This window comes from Spermophilus citellus (assembly GCF_964194105.1).
Source record: "Spermophilus citellus genome assembly, chromosome: 6".
Lineage (NCBI taxonomy): Eukaryota > Metazoa > Chordata > Mammalia > Rodentia > Sciuridae > Spermophilus > Spermophilus citellus.
This window is the reverse complement of record NC_138187.1, coordinates 150,938,648-150,960,358: the sequence shown is the minus strand read 5'-3', so window position 1 is coordinate 150,960,358 and position 21,711 is coordinate 150,938,648. Positions and strand designations below refer to the sequence as shown.

At 50.2% G+C, this 21,711-nt stretch overlaps 1 protein-coding gene across 1 annotated transcript in view; it reads right to left on the bottom strand.

The window, feature by feature from the left end:
- NMNAT2 (nicotinamide nucleotide adenylyltransferase 2) overlaps positions 1–21,711 on the bottom strand; it is a 138,658-nt gene that overhangs the window by 10,297 nt on the left and 106,650 nt on the right. Inside the window, exons 2-8 of the mRNA XM_081298474.1 lie at positions 20,078–20,166; positions 19,228–19,295; positions 16,977–17,055; positions 12,058–12,187; positions 10,571–10,651; positions 9,134–9,178; positions 5,034–5,110 (exon numbers count right to left, since the gene is read on the bottom strand). Of these exons, the coding sequence (XP_081154600.1) occupies positions 5,034–5,110; positions 9,134–9,178; positions 10,571–10,651; positions 12,058–12,187; positions 16,977–17,055; positions 19,228–19,295; positions 20,078–20,166 (569 nt within the window). The remainder of the gene's footprint in view (positions 1–5,033; positions 5,111–9,133; positions 9,179–10,570; positions 10,652–12,057; positions 12,188–16,976; positions 17,056–19,227; positions 19,296–20,077; positions 20,167–21,711) is intronic.

The following is a 21,711-nucleotide window of genomic DNA, read 5'->3' as shown; positions in this document are numbered from 1 at the left end:
CAAATATTTTAAAATGAATGAATGAATGAATGAAAGACAGCCAACAGTTATTAAGTGCTGACTGGATTTGGGAACTCTTATAAATTTTTCATGTTTTATTTCATGCTCTATAAAGGAAAGATATAATAAAAAGGTAGTTTTAGACAGCATGGGTCTCCAGGGCAAATTATATGTTTGTATGTTGAAGGATTGATTGAAAGAAGAAATATTAAAATTAGAATTAATTTTCCTGCCTTCCATTATAATATGGTGGACAAAGAAGCTGGTGGCATCAGGTCCCCACCCTGCAGGCTTTTTGTCGGGAGAGAGTGAGTATAAACGTTTTCTGCTTCATGAATCAGTCCTGGCTGACCCCATGGCTCTGGGTCTTGATTCCCCACAATTCCTGACCATGCCTGGAGACCTGCTTGGGTGCTTGTGAGGGCGCAGGAAGCCAGTTTCAGGGCTCTTGTGGGAGACTAGTTCTCTAATAAAGAACCCAGATGGGATGATCACATATCAGACTGGGTCCTGATCTGAGCCTGATCCTGGGTCTTGATTTCCATCAGAAATCAAGAATAAAAATGTCCATTACAGGGCCACACAGGAGCTCCTTTGTATTCCCCTTGAAAGAGACTCGATGAATATGTATGGAATTCTCTCCCCGCGGAATGTAAGGGGAAGGTCAGAATTCACTGTGGGCTCATGGATCCTTGTGACTAATGGGACATGCCATAAGGAATGTGCCTGGAGGGGGTGGAGTGTCCCTTTCCTTGTGAAATTAGATTTCTGGATGGAGAGCTTTGGTTCAAGAAGCCAAGGCAACAGAGAGGGCAAACCTGACTCAGGGAGAGGCTGGGAGAGGCCCTGGCAATGCTGCCATCCAAGAGGCCATTGCAGCTGGTCCTCAGCCTGGGTGAAAAGAAGGCCCTCTGTCTTTCAGCCTTCTTTACAGAGGATGCAGGGCTCCCGTTCCCCCCCAGACCTGTTTGAACCAGGGGCTTCTCCTCTGCCTTTTTTCTGAGAATCCGGCAGAAGACACAAGGTGCTGGAAAGTGCTCCGGGGCCTGTGCTCTTCTCCCTGCTGTCCTGTTCCCAGCCCTGCAGATGAAGGGCTTTGGGCTCCTGGTCTCTGAGCAGAGGTCTGTGGTCAACAGGCATCATGTGGGCCCCAGGCAATGAGAGCATGTGTTCTGATAAAAGGGTGAAGGAGAGAATGAATGAAACCCAAGCAGCTCTCACCTATCCCATTCCTGAGAATCTCATGGTGAGAAATCGAGATCCTTTAAAATGGGCCATTTCCAGGGGAGCTCCAGATGGTGGAACTCGCTCATAGTGTAAGCAGGGCTCACCCTAGAGCGTCTAGAAAGAGGTTCCTTGAGAGGAAGAGGGTTGAGCTCCAACTTCCCCAAATAAGGACAGGGTGGCCTAGCCCTACCCCTATTTCTAGCAGAGAGCCAGAGGCTCTGAAAGAGGAATTGTAGGATAAAAATATTTTGAAGTCAATGGCTTTAAATTCACTGGAGAAATTTCATTAGGTGTCCTGAGGAGAGGAGAGAAACAGGGAAGATTCTTTCAGGATAGAAAGAAGGAAGAAGAGGTTCTGCTGCCCACGCCGAAACTTTGTCACAACAGGAAGAGGCTGGAGTTGGAAGAAGTCTCCCACCCAACAGCACCCGGAGGGCCACACCCCCAATGAGAACAGGCCTGGTGATCAGTGGGATCAGGGGACTCATCAAGGAGTCCCTTGCCCCAGGTGGGGAGGAGGAGCCCCATCACCCTCAAGTAGCCACAAAGGCTGCAACAGGGGAGAGGTGGTGTCCTTGGTGAATGACCCCAAGAGCCTCTCCCGTCTGCTAATCAGTCATGAATGAGACAAAACCTCTACCATCCTGGAGCGTAGGGACTTGGAATGGAATTTTAACTTGACTTAAATGAATAGAATGTGATATTTTTGGCACACCTCAATTGCAGGCTGAGAGTCACTCACACACATTATGCATGGAAACGGCTCCTCGGATATTTTTTCCCTCTATCTCAGATGCAATGAGATTCTAAGGACCCCACGGATTGGCTGTGGGTGAGTCAGGGGGATGAGCGATTGGCTGGCAGGTGGGGAGTGGATGCAGGTCTGCTGGAGGCTGAAAGTCCTCCCTGGCCCGCTGTGAGGGGCTGCTTGATGCTGATCCTTCTGCTGCTGCTATAGAACACCGAATTCTCACCACCCTGGACAGGACAGATAGAGGGGCACTTGTGTCCTCTGAGGAGCCAAGCTGGATGTCTTAGGTCTCCAGGGTGACCAACCATCCAAGTTGGCCCAACATTGAGGGAGTTTTAAGAATGTAAGACGTTCAGTTTTGCTTTGTTTTATTTTTGCAGTGCTGGGGATCAACCCTGAGAGGCTAGTGCTCTACCGTTGACCTGCACCCCACCTCCAGGACTTCCAGTTTTAAAACTGGGACGAGCTGATCACCTATCTTGTCGTCGGTTCATTATCTTATCCATTCCCGGCTTCCGCAGGGTGCTCCAAAATCACCCAACTCAGACTGGGGATTGGGAATGAGATAGGAGGACCTCTTCCCTTTTTATACAAGCAACCATGAGGGGCTGAAATTCTAGGATTTCCCTGAGGAATCCAGAAAGGCAAGAAAGTTGGGATTGGGACCTGGCCAAGTGACAGAGTGGGGACACATTGGAAGAGGTGAGGACTATCCACCTTCACTGTCACATTCCTAGAAAATCAACAGCTATTGGTTTCTCTGATTTTCCATATTAACCGCTCAACCCTGGTCTCAGCACGGGGGACCGACCAGAAGAGGAGAGACCCGGGCTTTTACTCCTGGTCCTCAAATCTTGGCTCCATCAACACCAAGAGCACCCACCGCTACAGAGGCAAGTAAGAGAACCGCCTCAGCAGCAATCTAACCGGAGGGCAGACAGAGACGGGCCACTCAGCAAGGGCCCAGTTTATTTTTGGTATCCAGGAAGCCTGCCCGCGCCTGCCATGGAGGCTCCCGCAGGTCACTCTTAGCAAATAGCTTCAGGGTTCCTTTAGGCTGCAGTCCAGGCTGCCCAGTGCCTCCTTCTAGATTCCTCCATGACAGCCAGCCTCCCCATGGCACGGGGCCCCATGGGCATTGCCCAGCTCTGCCTTGATTCATGGCAGGACCTTGCTGAGACCTTGCACGGAACTTGGTCTGCTGATTGCTTTCACAGTACCTTGTGAAGTAGGGAGAAAGTGAAACTAATTAAGCCACTTAATCCAAAACTGAAAGGAGGTTTAAAATTTCACCTGCAGGAAATTGTTCCAGGGTGGAGGTGAAAGGACTATCATCGGCTTCCCTAGAACCCTCCCACCTCTCTTGGCTATCCCACCCCTGTGTAGATTAGCATCAGTGCCCTTCAACTTGAACAGCTAGGTGACATGTGCTGGGCTGGGCACTTTAAATAGACCCTGTCATTTAAGACTTCCAAAACTATACAAGGCAGGTACTATTATTATGCCTATGATTATTAGAGATGGGAAAAACTGAAGCTCAGAATATATTTTGTCATGAGCTGTGGTGGAGTAGAACTGATATCTGCGTCTGATCCTGAAGGTTGCCTCTATGTCTCTTTCTCCGGAGATACATAAATGTACAGGAAAAGATTTCATATGTATATGTCATGCCTCCTAAGACTTGGGGGCAGGGATTGTATTGTCTATTTTTTAATATTTTATTTTTAGTTGTAGTTGGACACAATACCTTTATTTTTAAAATTTTTTTATGTGGTGCTGAAGATGGAACCCAGGGCCTCACACGTGCTAGGCGAGCGAGCGCTCTAGTGCTGAGCCCCAGCCCCAGCCCACATTTCTTTAAAATTTCAAAATGCTGTCAATAACATTCCATAGATTTAACAGATATAAAAAATAACTGAGGATCTGGGTGATTCCTAGGGAACCCCCGAATGAGCCCCCCAACTCCACTTGTTTTAGTTACTGACATCTATCACCAGTTTCAGAGATCCTAGGCTAAACAGTTCACTCCTAATAGCTTTGCTATGAATGACACCTCTGATGTAGAAATGGTTGTCTACATGGTTTTCGTAGGTAGCACAAGCCATTTGAACCCACCGACCCTCCACTTGGGCTTGCATGGATGTCCAGTGGGTGACCTTTTGACACCACAGGGCCAAGATGTCACCATGCCTCACACCAACCTGCTTCTTTGTCCTGTAAATACCCTACACTCTTTCAGACTTGGGGCTCCTGCTCCTCAGATTTGGCTATCTCGTTAATTAACCATTCCTGCAAAACTCATCATTTCTGTGATTGGCATCTGAGCTGTGGGCCATGGGGGCCTCATGGGTTCCCTCACCAGAGGAGCTGGAGGATTTACACAGCACAGCGAGTTCATTTAAAAAAACACTAAGTCTGGAATTGCCGCCCTGGTAATTCCATTTGCTTGGGGCTGGAGGTTGGGAGCTAGCATGGGCTTAGGCTACCAGACAAATTAACGAGAAAGAGAAAAAAGGAGTACATGTGAGAAGGGAGGAATTTATGAATCAGGCTGGTGTTAGACTATCTCCACAAGAGCTTCTAAGTGGGGTAAGTTTAACTGCTTCTTTCCAAGTCAATAGCCAGAGGATCCTCCTGACCTTTTACCATTATCATCTCCCCTCTTGACCCCTTTTCTCTCATCAGTGGTATTCTGGGGGGTGCATTTTACCACCTCTTCAGAAGGAATCAAAGGAAAATAAAACACACACTACAATCTCCAAAGGGCAAAGGGTTTTTTTTGATCCTTCCCTTTCCCACCCCCTTACACACACCCTAAGCACCACTTGGAGCTTGGTGTTCTGAACACCATGTTTTTCCCCAGGCATTTCATGGGAACAACCCCGAGGGGCAGCATAGTATGGGGTGGGTGAGAATTTTCTTCCAAAGGGATGTGCACGGCTCGCCCTCTTGGGAACTCAGGGGAGGCAAGCGTTTCCAGTTGGAGGAGGGAAGACCAAAGTCAAGTGTCTCCTCCCCATCCCAGGTATGTGGGGCCCCAGAACCTGCTACTCACATCTGCCTCGTTCCAGAGCCCTGGGATGCAGAAGGACTCCAGCAGGTCACTGCCACACAGCAGCAAGATCCGCAGCTCTGAGGAGGGAGCAAAGTTGGCAGAGGGAGTAAGAGAAGGCCTAGGAGTACTCCACTTCGCCTTCCTCCTTCATGAACCCAGACGTCCTGCACTCTGGCCCTGGGGGCTGCACAGCCCAGGGCTCCCAGCAGCCCGTGCCAGGGTACAGCAGTGCAGGAACCTCCCTCCTGCTGGGGCTCATTTACAGACCACCCTTGTCTCCCAAGGAAATTACTCACATGGGGAGAGTGGAGCACAAGGGTGGCCCGCTGTTCCTACCTACCCAGAGCACAGGTCTTTCTGGGCTAAACCAGAATGGCTGGTCGCCCCAAGAGACCTAGCAGAGACTGGGCCAGCAACAGGCATCACCACTGTCATCAGCAAAAGGCTGGAGACAGTAAGGCTGAGGCCCCCTCCCCTCCCCTCCCCAGGCTCTTCCCAGCACCCTGACTTCCTGCTTCTCAGTTGTTTTCCTTCCCTCATTAAGCCCACTCTGAATTCTCCCCGTGAGACCCACTGTCATTTTTAAACAGGCAGTAAACTGAGCCATGGGGAAAAAAGAATCCAGGGAATCTTGTAACACCGTGCCCAGGATGTGGCTCAGGATAGTGTTTGCTCATGGGTCCCAGGCAGCCCAGACCCTCCTAACAAGAGGCCAAGCTTGCTGCTTGAGGTGGTGCACTCTTGGAATCCCAGTGACTCAGGAGGCTGAGGCAGGAGGATCTCAAGTTCAAAGCTAGCCTCAGCAACTTAGCAAGGCCCTAAGCAACTTAGCAAGACCCCATCTCAAAATAAAAAGGGCTAGGGATGTGGCTCAGTGGTTAAGTGCCCCTGGGTTCAATCCTGAAGTATTTAAAAAGAAAAAAAAAGCCAAGGCTATCAGGCCTCTTGTCTAATGAGCTCTCCTGCTGAGGGCTCTGCCTTCCTCAGACCCCACAGCTAGCTAAGGACTTTCCATTGCTGTGGACAGGTGTCCAGATGGTTCCGAGGCAGTGCTTGGCTGACAACAGATGGTGCCAGCATCACATCTCATTGTCCCAGGGTCTGCGCATTCTGCGGACCTCACTGAGGGCTAGAATCTTAACTCCTCGATATTCCTGCATTTTCCCTGTGTACTGCAATCTAATGAACAGTTATGTGCAGGAATCTTAATTAATTTTTTATATTTCCTGATAGAGTGACTGGAACACAGTAGGCACTCAGACTTGGCGAGTGAATGAGCCAACAACGAGCTGATGCAGAGGCCGCGCAGGCTGCCTGGAGCTTCCCCCACCTGCCTTGGTGCCTATCTATGGTACTTCCGCTCTTGCGGCATGGGGCGCCTGGGGAAATGCTTGCCCAGTTGGTGGCATCTCCCCGTCCATGTCATCACATGGACTTGCTGGCCCATCTACCCCCACTGTGGAGGTGACCGGGCTTGGTATGGCGGAGAAGAGCCAGATGGGTGCATCCCTGGAATTCTGCTGTTCCCTGGAGCCATGCAGAGTTCCAAGTCAGTTCTCTGTTGAAAACCAGAGGCTCTGAAACTCTGGCTGCCTAATGGTTCAGTTCAGTGGCCACATCCAGAGGATGTACTGGGTCTTGGCTTTCCCTATGTCAGTGCTTCTTAGCTGGGGGCAATTTTACAATTTCCAAGAGCAATTTGGCAGTGTCTGGAAACATCTTTGGTGGTCGAGACTTGGAAGGAGAGGAGTTTGCTCCTCTCACGTAGTGGATAGAGACCTGGGGCGCTGCTGAATACCCTACAGTGCCCAGGACAACTCCTGCAACACAGAATTGTCTTTCCCAAACATCGGTAGTGCCAAGGTTGAAAACCCTGCTCACAGCCATGAAAATGAATCTTCCTATTCCCAAGACAGGGACTCATGTTCTCACCCAAGTATAATGTGTGATATTTTCATGAGTCAAAGCACCAAATAATTAGAGTGAGGTCTTTGCCTTTTCTTGCAGGTCACCTACAGGCAGCCCTGGCAGGACTTGAAGTCCCATGTGCAACCACTGGAGGGCAGCAGTGATTTCTCCCGGTTTATTGGAAGAGCCTCCTGTTTCCTGCACAGGAGCCCCTGGCCTGGGGCAGCCCTGGAGGAGCAGCCTGCTGTTAGGAATGTGGAAATGGGATCACAGGTGCTGAAGGAGCTGGAAGATGGTTTTTCCTTGTGAAGTGTGCAAGAGGATTTTAAAAAGCGGGCCTTGTGAGTCCCAGGGCCCGAGGCAGGGTGGCTCCCTCTTCCTCTGCTGAACCCAGCCTCCTTCCCCAGTTCACCCTGATCCAGGACCAGGAGCCAGGATGAGACCTCTCCCTCCACACTCCCTGCCCAGGAATCCCAGCTATGTGCAGACCAGGCCCTGTGGCCCATCCCGGCTCTCAGGGCACCCCAAAGCAATGGCTACCTGGGCCACACCTTGAGTCCATCTGACAGTAGTGGACACAGCTCTCCTTTCTCAGAACCTAAGAATTCTTCCTCCCCTACGGCCTTCCTGTCAGATACTGGCAGACCCCTTCTCTCTCAGGAAGCAGAGGGTATGCTAAGGTGGGTGGCCAGAGCGTTAAGGACCCATCTCCAGCTCCATCTACAGGCAGTGACTATAGGCTCACCGTGCAGCTGGGGGTGAGAAGAGTACGCACTTGGGCCTGGCGACCTCTGCCTTTCACAGGGCTACTGTGAGCTAATGTAAGTGAAGGCACAGGGCAATGGCAGGGGTCCTCTGCAGGGGAGGGGCATCTCCCTGAGCTGGGCAGGATGGCCCAATACAGAGCCCAGGTGCTGCAGGGAGGTAGAACATCTTCACTCCCATCTCTGCCTTGGGATGCTCTGGGGCTCTCAAACCTGGAGCCAAGCTCCCCTGCTTATTTAGGGGAGCAACCTAGGAAGCCAGGTGCTCCTTCCTGCAGCCTGAGACTGTGATGTATTGATGAGTAAAAGATATTAAAACACAGTAAAATTATTAGGAAGTGAGGAGTATTCATTATCTTTGTTTTTAATACAATTTATTTAATTATAAGTTATTATAACTTAATTTTTTAGTAACGATACTGTTGAATAATTGTTTTGCAAAATTCCTTAAAATTTTTCACATGGTTCAAGCAAACCAATATGAGCCAACTCAGGCACACCAGTGTGTATCTGATCAGAGAGCGAGACCCAGAGAAGCACCTTGAAATGATGTCACAACTCCTGGCCCTCTTAGGAGATCCCGGAGGATCTCAGGTACATCCCCAGGCTTCTGGACCATGGTAGGAGCTGTCACTTAGGCCCTGGGAGAGCAGAGCAGCAGCAGAAGATGTCTAAAAAAATCTTTTCAGCTGGAAGTTTAAGACTGAATGTGTTTGTTGGACACCCAGTGTCCTCTCATTCCAGAGATCCAGGCATCCCTGTTGTCACTGTCCCTGCCTGTCACCTCTACCAGCTCCAGCTCCACCGACTGCCCCCTTCCCCAGCTCAGGCACTTGGTCCCTCACTGTGTCTCCCACCGTTGAACCCTGGAGAGATTTCAGTTTGCTGAGTGACTTTCCGACTTACAGGTTCCTTCTCATCCTGGCAGCTCTGTGCAACTGCCCTCTACCTGCTCTGGATTTGGGTTGGGCACAGGGCCTCACAGAGACAGGGGGATGCCTTCGCCCAGCCCAGGGCTGCAGGGAGGCTGCAGAGGTGATTGCCACCCCTGCCCCTTCTCTGCCTTCAAGCACTAAAAACCTCTGATATGGAAGGCAGGTGACTCTTGGGCCCTGCTTGTGTGCAGTGTCTGTGGGCAAGAGAAAGGTCCCTTCAGCTGGTACAAAGCTCAACTCTCATTCTTTTAGATGAGGGAGGGGAGGCTCTGAAGGAAAACTGCCACTTGATCCAGTTCTACCTCCAGGGAACTGGCCTGTGTCTGGGCAGGAGACGTTGAAGAGAAGCTAAGTAAGAATGGGATCTCAGCCTGGGAAAGAGCACTCTTTAGAGAACAGATCCTGCTGCAAACCCTGCAAGTCTCTGTCCTCCCCAGGGTGCCACTCGTGGATGCAGGTGGCCCCACTGCCCCATTTTTGCACCCCCACTCACCTATCTCCTCGTACCGCATCACGGTGCCCAGATTGGCGTTCTCATCTGAGGAGGAAAGAAAGAGGGACACAGAGACATCAGGGAGGGAGACCCCCTTGGATAGGAGCATCTGGGATGGGATGGGGGGACCATGCCTCCTTGCACAGGGGCATCTGAGGAGAGAGTGGAGCCCAGGCTGGCCCACAATGGACAGGGAGCGTGTCCTTCCATTCCCCGAGCAGGACTTCATATTTCTGGAATTTTCAGAGCGAGACCCCTTCCTGGGGAACCATTGATGAGAAGGTGCCCGCACACGCGTAGTATCTTACGGAGGCTTCCCCAAACCAATAGCCTCAAAACTCAGGGGGACAGCTTTGGAGTCACAGGAGGCTGCCCTCCTCCTTGAGGGCTACCTGGTTTGAAGAGCCAGGAAACATGGGGACATTGTCATTTTTGTGTGGCAGAGCGTAGTGACAGCACAAAGCAAGATGTGAAAGCAGAGCCTCTGGCGTGACGCTATCTCACCCATGCCTCCCCGCCTCCTCGATCATCCCTGAGTTCTTTTTCATCATGCCTGAAACTGGAAACCTCAGAAATGGGGGAAGTCAGCTCCCAAGAATAAAGGGATCAAAGTCCGGGGCTTAGGGTCTGCAATTAAATTGGGGGTTCACAGAAGAAAGTCCCAGGGACTCTGATACTCTCCTCCATGAGGAGCTTTGGGGGAACAGGAAAAAGACACAGCTGAAAGGAAAAGCTCATGCCTCTTGTAGGACAGGCACTGCCAGCCAGGAGCAGATTCTGACCTGTGGACAGTTTCTTCATCAAAACCCTATAGGTGTACAGACACATTCTGTGGGGTGTGGGATAAGGAATGAGCACAGCCTGGAGGAGGGCAAAGGCCATGAAATCTGCCCAGGCAGCAAGACCAGGGGGCCATGCCTTTTGGGATCCCATTACAGATGGGCACCATGAGCCTGGAATAGTCCTGCTCACCTCTTCCAACCATTGCTCTATAAATGGTCACTCGACCATAAGTTGTCTTGGTCTATTCAGGCTGCTCTGACAAAATGCCATAAACTGGGTGGCTTCAAACAACAGAAATGTAGTTGTCACCATTCGGGAGGCTGGGGAGTTCAAGATCAAGGTGCTGGCAGATGTGGTGACCGCTGAGGACGTGTTTCTTGGTTCGTGAACAGCACCCCTCACCGTGTCCTCACGATGGAGCCTCTTTTGTAAGGGCAGAAATCTCACTCATGAGGGCTCCACTTGTGACCTAATCACCTTCCAAAGGCCCCTCTGCCTAAAACTGTCACCTTGGGGGTTAGAATTTCAATGTTATCTATTTTAGAGGGACACAGACATTCAGATCATAGCGTAGATGCTTGTGGCTATTTGCTGATGACCAAAGGGAGGAGAGAAAGGAAACAGGACGGGAAAGGAAGACCATGGCTTCCTTACCTACGAAGGTGAAGCGCTCCACGGGTGGGCGGACACAGCAGATCCGGCTGAGGCTTTCTCCCACCTTCCCCAAGATCTTGGCTATGGGAGAGAGCAAGACAGACAGGGACAGAGGGAGAGAACCACTCACAACTTACACTTGGGGCCCACTGTCAACAGGAGGGGTGCACTGGAGGGGGTGGGGCTGGGAGCGGAAGGCAGGAGGAGGGTGGAGAGAAAGAACAGAAAGATCACAACAAAAGTTCCATCTCCTTGATCACAGTCCAAGGTGAACCCAACGCCTAAGCATGGTGAGCCACAGACTGGAATCTATTTCCTAGTCATGGTCATTACAGTTTTGAAAACTTGGAAAACTTAGAAGAGGAAAATATATAAAGAGGGAAACAAAAAGCAGCCCTAATCCCACCTCAAGAGATAATCACCACTAATATATTGGTGTAGTTATGATTTTCCTCCATTTTTAAAATGTATGTTTGCAGGTGTCTTGACATAAGTGAACAGATGCTACATTTAAAGGGTATTTATGCTATTGGCTTTTCTCATTTTTATATCACGAGCATTTCCTCGCTGGGTTTGTCGTGAGTCTATCCTTAGGACAGGCTCTATCCACTGGACAGTAAGTAACACCCAAATCTCATCTGGCTGAGAGAGATCTGGTATTCAATTATCTCTCTGGGCTCCAGTCCAGAAATTTTTTCTGAGCCCCCATAAGTAGCTGTATGCAAACTGAGATTCTGACTCTTTGCAAATTACCCAGTTTATAATAGACCAAAATATGACAGCTTATGATCCCTAGACTTGAAAAGCAGTAGTATCTGACTCTTGGAATTGCCTAGAATAATTTGAGTGTGTACCTTAGAGCCTGACAGTACTTAGTATGAACTCTAGCCCTTCGACCTTAGGCAATTAGCAACCTGTACTGTGAATCTCCGTTTTGTATTAGTGAATGGGAATATAGCACCTGTGGGTAGAATCACTGCGGTAAATGAGAACATATAGAAAGCTCTGCGCACTGTTCAGACACACAGTATTTGGTGGTCAGTAAGTGCTGGTGGCCTTTGTTCTCTGTCTAAGGAGGTGACTAAAAGTGCCTGGGTATGGATCCTGTCCCTGCCACTTCCTCACCGTGTGACCTTATGCAAGACCTTCAACCTCCCTGGCAGAGGCAGAGAAAAATGCTCCCTTTTGTATATTTAATTTCTAGTTAATGTAATTCTATTTAAATGCACAGGAAGAATGCACACCATCATTTCTCTCTCTCTCTCTCTCTCTCTCTCTCTCTCTCTAATGGTGATGCTCTCTATTAACAGTTCTGAAAGCACAGTTCATGGACCAGTAGCATCAGCATTATCTTATTAAAAATACAAATCCTCCTCCCTCTCCCAGGCCTACTGAATCAAATTCTGGGTTGGGCCCGCTGTGAGTGCTTTATCGCGCCCTCTAAGTGATTCTGAAGATTGAAACGAACTGTACCAACATTCTCCTACCTGCAGTGGGCTTGGCGGGCACGTTATTGTTGTTCTGGTAAATGGGCTGGGGGGTCTCATGTTGGGGCTGTCCGATCACAGGTGTCATAGAAGGTGTGTTGACATTGGAGAGGATGCAACCGGTCACCCTCTAGGGAGAAGGAGAAGGACTGAGTCTGTGACATTAGCTAAGTGACTTTGAAAAGCGTTTCCCAGTTATCTCCAAATGGTCATCAGTTGGTCCATCACAGTATGCAGAGTTGAGGGAGAGCCCTGGGCATCAGTTCTAGATCCAACTGCACCATGTGGTCACTAGGCTGTCAGGTGACAGGGATGCTCAGAGGAAAAAGCATGGGATATGTCACTATACAAACACGGATTCAAATCTGGGCTCTGCCTCCCTTGAGCTACATGACGTTGGACAGTTACTTCATCTGTCCTGAGTCTCAACTCAAGTCTAACAATTTACCTGCCTTTCTGACTGTGGTAGGATTACTGAGCACATGCATTGTGCCTATGGAGGGCTTGACAGATGGCAGAAACTTTGTGAGCGTCAGCCGAAAGGACAACCTTCTGTGTCTCGTGAATATCGGCTCTCCCTGCCTGCTTCATGGGGCTCAGATGAGATCATGTCTGCAAAAGGGCTCCGTGAGCTTGGGAAAGGTCATGCAAACACGAGGTACTATGGCCACCTGCAGCCTCTTCAGGCCAGAGATGTCAATAACACAGCCAAGCAAGAGAGCAGCGCCAGGCAGAATGGGCTGTGTTTGTGTTGCAGGAAGCGAGTGGGTGGGTTCTGAGCCCTCTCTGGCCTATTCAGCGGCGTGAATACACATTCCAGAGCCAAGCGGAAATTCGATGTGTATTCTTCATTATCCTGTGCTATCAGGCCTGCTGCTTTCCCCAGGGCTGCAGAAAACGTAGAGCTGATCACACAGCATTCTTCACAGCTGACCCAGAAGCAACCCTCCCTCACTCAGAGTGAGTGGGAGACCAGCTATGGTGCAGCAGAAACAAAGGACCAGTATTCAGTCCCTTAGCTTCACAAGGGCCACTTCTTACTCAGGATCCCTCCCCTGAAGGCAGCATCTGGAGAGCGATGGTGCCCACCACCCACTCCCGCCCACCACCCTTTCTGGATCAGAGTCCTGCAGTGTTAAAGGATCCCCAAGTTCCAGGGCTGGGATGATCGTCTAAGCACCTCTCCCACAGATACCCTGCAGGCAGAATGGCTCGCAAGTCCTCTGGGCCCTGGAAAAGCAGCCTGTGTCTTGTGGGGAAACCTGTCACTTTTGTCATGCTCCTCATAGGCAAAGGTCACAGCAGCATGCAGCCGCATCTGGGAGCCAGCTGGAGCTGTGGACTCAGATCTTCTCAGTCTCTTTGTGGGTTTCTCTGCCCGGCTGTGCTGATGGAGTAGGAGCGTGGTCTGCCTCCTTTTGTTATTCTTTTAGCACCAGAAAAGAAAGTGGCACATTTTCTCATTTAATAACTGGTCTGGTTATTAACTAGCTGAGGAATTTCTCCCGCTTGCTGGACAAACCCCACTGAATTGTTCTCTCCCAGAGAAGAAAATGGCTGACAGTATGTCCCACCCTCGCCCTTGTCAACTCCCAGTGGCTCAGAGACCTCTCCAAACAGCCCCAAGCACCTGTCTCTCTGACACATCTCTTCTCCATGCCAGGAGCATTGGCTTCACACCACAACTGGGAAGGCTCAGGGGGATTGGGAAGCGGCTCCGAGCTTCTGCTCCAAGGCAGGGGACCATCTGTGACCTAAATGGTCAGCCAGCCTCTGCCCATCAGCCAGAAGCAGCTGGGGCTTCTGGCTGAGTTTCTCTGGTCCAGACTCATGCTTTGGGCAAGAGTAAAAGAGGGAGTGTCCAGGAAGACAGGTCATTTGGACAACAAAACAGCAGCCAGGCTTAATGGCCACAACTATGACCAGCGCTCAGAAATGCCTGCAAGGAGGATGCTGCGGCTTAAACATGGACGCCTGAGGCACTTCCAGATCCGAGGGCCCAAAGATGGACGTGCACCTGAGGAACTTCCAGATCTGGGGGCCTAAATATGGATGTGCACCTCAGGATCTTCCGGATGCCACAGCCTAAACATGGAGGACTGAGGCACTTCCAGATCCGAGGGCCCAAAGATGGATGTGCACCTGAGGAACTTCCGGATCCAGGGGCCTAAACATGGATGCCTGAGGCATTCCAGATCCTGGGGCCTAAACATGGACGCCTGAGGCACTTTCAGATCCTAGAGCCTAAACATGGATGTGTACCTGCGGCACTTCTGGATGCTATGGTCTAAACATGGATGTGCGCCCGAGGAACTTCTGGATCCGGGTGCCTAAACATGGACGTGCACCTTTGAAACTTCTGGATCCGGATCCGGGGGTCTAAACATGGATGTCTGAGGAACTTCCGGATCCGGTGGCCTAAATATGGACGCTTGAGGCACTTCCGGATCCGAGGGCCTAAACATGGACGTGTCCCTGGAACTTCTGGGTCCTTGTGCCTATAAAGGGCAGGGCGTGACTCTCAGAAGGGACGTGGCCCATGAAGGGGAGCTAAGTATGGGGCCTGTTGTGGGGCAGACTGAGCTGTCGCACCCTGAACTTGAATGTGATGGTGGTGGCCTCACTTCCCAGCCTTCCCCTGGGTGTCACTTCGTCCCCTTTCAGGCGGTGCCAAGCGCAGGGGCCAGGCCCTGAGGAGGAACACCAACTTTCTCCTCGCTTAGCCAGGCGCCCAACCTGGCTGGGGATGGGGTCGTCTTGTGACACTAGCTGCCTCCTGCATCCCTGCCCCGGGACCTCAGGGACCACAGGTGGGGAGACAATGACATGATTCTCCCCTGGCCGCTGACCCTCAGCCCTGGGGTCTGCCCAGGGAGAGCTCTGTTTCCCAGAGGGTCAGGGGGCCCCTGTGACCTGCTGCTCCTTACCCTCTGTCATCCTGGGCGAGCACAGGTCAGGACACCAGAGGCTACTGAGAGTGACATCTCCTGGATGGGCGGCTGGGGACTTTGCCTCTATCCCCAGGCCTCAGACACCGGATGATCCCTCCCAGAGACTGAAAATAACCCCACACTGCAAAGACTTATTTTTAAGCTTTGGATTCTGAAATTTTCCTGCTGCTACCTTCTTTGTGAAGCCAGTTTTTCAACAGAGACAATATTCCAGGGGGGGTGGGGGAACAACATGGAGTCAATCAAACCAAGCTGACACATCTGGTCCTCCAAGAGAAATCTGGATTGGGGGGAGAACAGGTGAAATAGTGAAGTTCCCTTGTCCTTATTTTGTGTAAGCAAAATAAATAATCTGATGTTAACTCATCAAATTTTTTTTTGATGAGTGCTTAGCTCATAGGGAAAAAAAAAAGAAGAAAAGAAATGCCTGCAAGGTCCCCTGATTCCTCCCTCTTGTCATGGATCCTGAGGCATCTGTGACTAGAAGGAGAGCAGACCTCCAGGTGACCACCCCCCTAGGCTGGCATGGAGTGTGAGAAATAAGTTTGTCTGATGTCACTGAGAATGTAGGGATGCCTGTCACTTAAGCGTATCTTAGCCTATCCTGACTGACTCATCCTTATGCAGAAAGATGGTGTGTCTTTTATTTCTATTGCTGAGACCAGCACAGAGGAGCATGTCAGGGTGACTCTGTGTCAGAGACCTATCAGGAAATCAGGAAAGAGTCAGGATGTGTGTGAAGAGTTCCAAAAGTGGACAGAAAGGAGATCAGTTCTACTCACTTTCAAGGGGGGGAGGGCTTAATAGATGGAGCAACAGCCAGTTGGCCTCCCTACTTCTCTTGCTGTTGGCTCCCCAGGATGGTCTGGAGCCTTAAAGCTTCATGTCTAGTGAAAGGAAGCTCAGCAGGGTGGCTGGTGGAGTGAGGGGCCAGGGGGCGCTCCCCAAGGAGAAGACAGTGACAGGCCGAGATGGGATGGAGGCTCTCCCCAGATGGGAACCACAGCTTGCTGATGGTGGTGTGGGCCTAGGAGGGCTCTACATCAGAGTCAGGGGAGAGAGCCCAATTTATGGTTTGTCATCCTGGTTCATCAGGTTCTGGCCACTGACGGTGCCATTTTCATCTTGTCACTGTGGGTGGGATCGATGGGTTGGTATTGATCTGGGACGGGTGCTTTCTGTGCATACTGTCGGTGCTGCTGGCTGTGGATAGCCCACTCTAACCTGGCAGCCAGTCCTTGAGTCTGCAGCCCAGACACACACAGGCCCCAGACGCAGGCCCCGGGCTCCAATCAGGAATATGGGAGTTATCATCCATCAGTGCTCACTGGGCACTCATGGTGTGACCTCAGGTAAATGGGCTTCCTTTTACCAGGTAATGAAGCAGGGATCAGACACCATCTGCCCTGAGGCTTTGTGAGGAGCAATGAATGGGATTGACAGCGCACTGGCCAGCAGGTGTGTGGTGCCCTGCCGCAGCCGCCTTCCCTGGAGTAAGGGGACCCATGGAGCAAAGGATGGAGCAGAGGGCCTGGCTGCCCAAACCAGCTCCAGCACCTCTCTCTGCCTTTCTCAGCCCAGCCTTCCCTTCTCCTCGATTTCTGAAGTCCTGCAGCTGTGGTCTCCTTATCCCACCTTGAACTTGCTCCCAGTTGTTGAAAGCTGCCCAAGTCACACGCAGCAGCAACAATATCATGTCACATCCAAATGGGAGGCTGAGTTAGAGGGTGGAAGGCAGGGAGCCCCCACCCCCCACCCCGAGCTGCTCCAGGTTCCTTCCTAATTCACCACTTCCCTTCCTGCCACCCCCCACCCCCTGACTGGCCCCTCTTACAGCCAGCAGAGAAGGAGGAAGCCTTCTTCAGCTAGGAGGCAGCAGTCCCTGTTCCTGATGCCTGGCTTCTGTGGGCACAGCCCCTCCCCTATCTCCCCGTAGTCCACCCGTCCCCTGGCTGGGGCCCGGCTCACCTTCATGAGGTCCCGATGGTGTTCCAACACACTGCATGTCGTCTGCCAGGTGTCCTGGTAGCACTCCCACGGGTCCACCCTAACATGGAGAGAGTTTCCATTTCCACACTCTTTCCTCCCTCCATAGCTCAGGGGCTCACCATAGCTCAGGGGGCAAAGCTGGTCACATCAAGGGCTTAGATCTCTACTCAGATAAAACCTGAGTGTGAAACTGACCTCAGCTTTCTCTTCTGTGAAATGAGAGGAGTCTGGTATAAGCTTCTGAGAAAAGATGCTGGAGCCAATTTGCCTGGGTTAAATCCCCAGCCTCAGCCTTTCCAGCTGGGTAGGTGAGTTCTCAGTGCCTCATTTTCCCATCTATAAAATGGGAATAACAGTAGCAACTATCTTATGGTTTTGCTAGAAGGACTTAGTAAATTTTATATGTATAGTACTTAGTGGAGTGTCTTGCTCTTATTTACAAAAGCAAATCCTCTGAATCCTGCAGGATTGTGACAAAGATTAAGCCCCCACTTGATGGGGGCTTTGGTTTCCCTTGCCAGGCAGGTAAGATCCTGGAGCATCAGCTGGGTCTGCCTCCCTGAGCACTGGGGTATCTTGCAGGCCTGGGAATGAGGCACAGCAGTCAGACCAGGCCTAGGCTCAGGCCTAGAGTCACCCCTCCTGCACGCTAGCTTGTGAGGTAAGCAGACTGATGAGGCTCTCGGGCTTAATTGCCAACTTAATGAGCTGCTAAATTGGGATATTTCTCAAACATTTCTTTAGCAGTTGAGCATTCCCTGTCCACCCCTTACCATGCACAAACACCTCAGGTTTTCAAATGAGATCACACTAACTGAAAGCTATGAAAGGGTTTTGCCCAGAGCCTGTTCCTCCCAGATCCCCAGCCCCCCTCCCTGTTCTGGGTGCACAAGGTGCCAGAGATGACCAGACACTTGACCTGGCTACACAGGCTCCCTGGGTTGGGGGCCTGCCAGCTCCCATCTCTACAGCTCCTTCTTAGACTCCCTGGAGATCTCAATTCTGGTGGTGATTTCAATTCTGATTTAACCAGTGCCTGGAACAGTGTAAGGCAGCCAGTAGGCACCCAGTAAATATTTACTGAATGAATAAGGAAATTATTCCAGAATCTTCTAAGCACATCCAAACAGGAACAGCCTCCTGCTTAATGTTTTCCCTACTGGACTCCATTTCCCTGGGAGACCTGGAGAAGCCTCATTTCTAATCCTGACTCGACCACAGATGGACTGTCGCTCGGGCCTTTTGACTTCTCCTGGCTTGTGTCCCATCTGAGAAAGAACAGCTGTCTTTCTACCTACCTGTGTCTCGAGGGGGTGAGAAAGTCCATAAAGGGCACATGCTTCTCACACAACTCACTGCGCTCCAGTGGCCAGGACCACCGTGTAGTCATTGTCGCTTCCCTTGGCTGCCCTCATTTCTGCCCGCCCACTGTCCCTCCTGGGCTGACTCTGCCCCCCTGGTCTGAGCCCAGCTTCACTTTCCTCCTTTCGTGGAGACCTTGAGGTGCTGCTTATCTTTCCAGAGGGGAAATTAGAGCACAAATGGTGTGCTTCGACTTTTTAAAAAACATCATCGTCTCATGCAAATAATAGCGGCAGGAATTTAGGGGAGAATAATTAGCATAATTATTGGAAGCTTGCTTTAATTACGCTGCAAGCTTGGCAGATGGGGTCAGGGGAACACTGCCATCTTAGGGGCATGTCTGACTGGGAAAGCGAGGAGCAGAAAGGCCCTCTCTGGGTGTGACTTAGTCTGAACACCATTCGGGGCAATGCTTACAGGTCCCACACCTCTGTCCCGGAGTCAATGTGGGTCCCGGGAATGGGCAATTGCCAAGGGCACAGAACGTTCCGAAAGGAAATGAGAGTTACTGGAAGTGAAGAGGACTGAAAGTGGGGGGTATTGGGGATTTTCCTGGCCAGGTCTCCCCCAAAACCCAGCGATGCTTATGGAAGCTCTAAGAATCACACCAGGACCCAGATGTGCCAAAGCCGAGGAAACCTTTAAAGTTCCCCCTGTAGTTTCAAAATCTCAATCGCTGAGGGCAAAACTAAAGCTCTCACTTGGGCTACCCCTGGAGGTCTACCTGCCTATGACCTGTCCATGGCTGATAGAGCTCCCTCCACCGCCCTGCCCTCCTGGAGTCCAAAGTACTGCCGGGCTCTTCCTGTTTCCCAGCCTCACCCACAGTGAGCTCAGGGCCTGCCCGGCCCCCTGCGGCCAGCCCTACCTGATCCAGTCGGAGTTCTGGACGGCCAGCTGACACATGATGAGGCGGTGTCGACTGGACACGAGGCCCTGGGAAGCAACAGAGCAGTCACTGGGAGGCCCCTCTGTTCCCCACAGCACCCCTGGAACGGCAGCCCAATCCGTTACCGAAGTGCCACCAGTTTTTGGTGGTGAGAGGGAATGAGAGCTGTGACCCCTTTACTTGTCCATCTGCCCCACAGACAGGCATGGAGCGGCGAGGGGAAGGAAAAAGGAAGACGGATGTGGGAGGGTACCAGCCCAACCAGGCTGGAGTGTGCCCTGCACAGAGGGGAGCCCTAACTCAGCCTGGTCTTATGGCACAGCCCGGCAGCACAGGTGGCTTCCCCCAGCGCCTACCATAGGTGTCTGTGGGAGGAAGGGGTATGACCAGGAAAAGTGACACAGGAAGGTAGGGGCAGGCAAAAGAATTTTAAATCAGATTTTTAAAGGCATAGGCTATTTTCTCCTAAAATCCCAACAAAGACTTGCCCTGGGCTGCTCAACCCATAACCAGGTGCCAATTTGGCATTGAGGCCAAGTGACAACATGCGGGCGTGCCTGCTCCTCTTCTAATGAGCTCTGTCTGGGCATGGCACTGTGTGTGGCTGCCTGTCTCTGGCAGCAGTTGCTCCCAGCTGCTGCCCCAACACCCACTCATTCAGGTCTAACTGATGTCCTGAGACAAGGGGGACTCAGAAGGGACTCTGTATTGGAGTATTTTGCATTTTCAAGGATCTTAGCTTTGCAGACCATGGGGGCAGTTTTATCCAGAGGGGCAATCAGGTGAGAGGGGTGGGGTGAAGGAGCAGAGGGCAAAGGATGGGACCCACCTGTTTTCCATAGGAGTCATGGACCGGGGAGACGATCCCGCCAATCACGATAAACCTTCCAGTTTTGTGCAGATAATCCCTGGCTCTTTCTAATTAAGTGAAGAAAATCACACGTGACAAAGAGGAAAGGTGTGGATTAAAGGTGATAATTGAAATCAATATGTTCAGCTCTCTACTGCTAAGGCTTATTTCTTGCCATTTAAATAGGAAGTGTCAACTTTCAAAGCAAATGCTGGTGATTCAAAAGGTTATGGAAGGCCCTGAAGCGAAAGGATTTAGAACTCAAGAGGATTAATCCAGTTTTAAAGGTTCTCTGTCAGAGAAGCCCAAGGAGGGCTTTAAAACAAACACCTCATTAAGAGCCATTAGAGAAACCGGTTGGAATTTACCTCTATTGTCACTTGCAGAAATTCCGATGAGAAGCAGTAGTTTAAAAAGAAAGGGGGGAAAGGGCTCCTTATGATATGAAAGATGTGCTGATTGCTTCATCTAGTTACTAAGAAGAGAAAAACCACCAAAACAAGGTAAAGGGCCTTTCACATAATTATGGAGAATTGCAAGTCCACCGTCATTACCCTTGGCTGAGAAAAAAAAAAAAAAATTGGCCAGAGAAAAGTCTTTTTTCCTTTGGAAGGAATGTGATATTGCTTATCCAAATTTATCAGACAAGCTCAATTGTATTTTCATGACAAAGCTCAGCAAACTAGGAAGGAGCTGAAAGTCTAGCCATATTTTGCTTCCTAGGGGGCTCCTTATACAAATCCCAACAGGGCCTGAGCTTGCATCTCAGAGAAAGGATGGGGATCTTACAGTGAAGGAATGTGGATGTGAAAGCTGAGGCTGGCTGAGCATTTGACAAGCGTTCTCCAGGATTGTCTTACTGGTTCTCTTAACACCTAAAAATAATTCCCACCACATTTGCTTCTTTTTACTCTTTCAATGTGAAATCTCTTTGATTAAAAAATAATAATAATAATAAGAGAGAGAGAGAGAGAGAGAGAGAGAGAGAGAGACTATTTTGAGCACAGTTTTAGATTTACAAAATAATTGAGCAGATTGTATATAGAATTCCATATACTCAGCCCTCCTTTTACCTCTCACCTAACAGTGTCCCTCATTATATTGATCATCTTGTATTAGGATAGAGTGTTTCTACACCTGACAAATCAATACTAACATATTGTTAACTATTGTTCATGATTCACACTGATTCACTCTGTGCTATAGAGCTCTGTATGTACCACCATTATAGCATCATATAGGGTATTCATTAAATAAATGAAAAGCTGCTGTGCTCCATCTATTTGTCCCTCCTTCTCACCTCAACCTCTGGAAACCACAGATTTTTTTTTAACCTTTCTAGAGATTTTCCTTTTCTAAAACGCTATACAGTTGGAATCATACAAAGCCTTTTAGACATTTTTTTTTCATTAAGCAATATGCATTTAAATTTCTTCCATATCTTTATAGGGCTTAACAGATCATTTCTTTTTATCACTAAATAGTATTTCCTTATCTAGATACACCTCTATTTGTTCACCCATCAATCTGCCAAAAAGACATCTTAGTTGCTTCCAGTTTGGGATGATTATAAATAAAGCTGGTATAACATTCATGTGCAGGTGTTTGTGTAG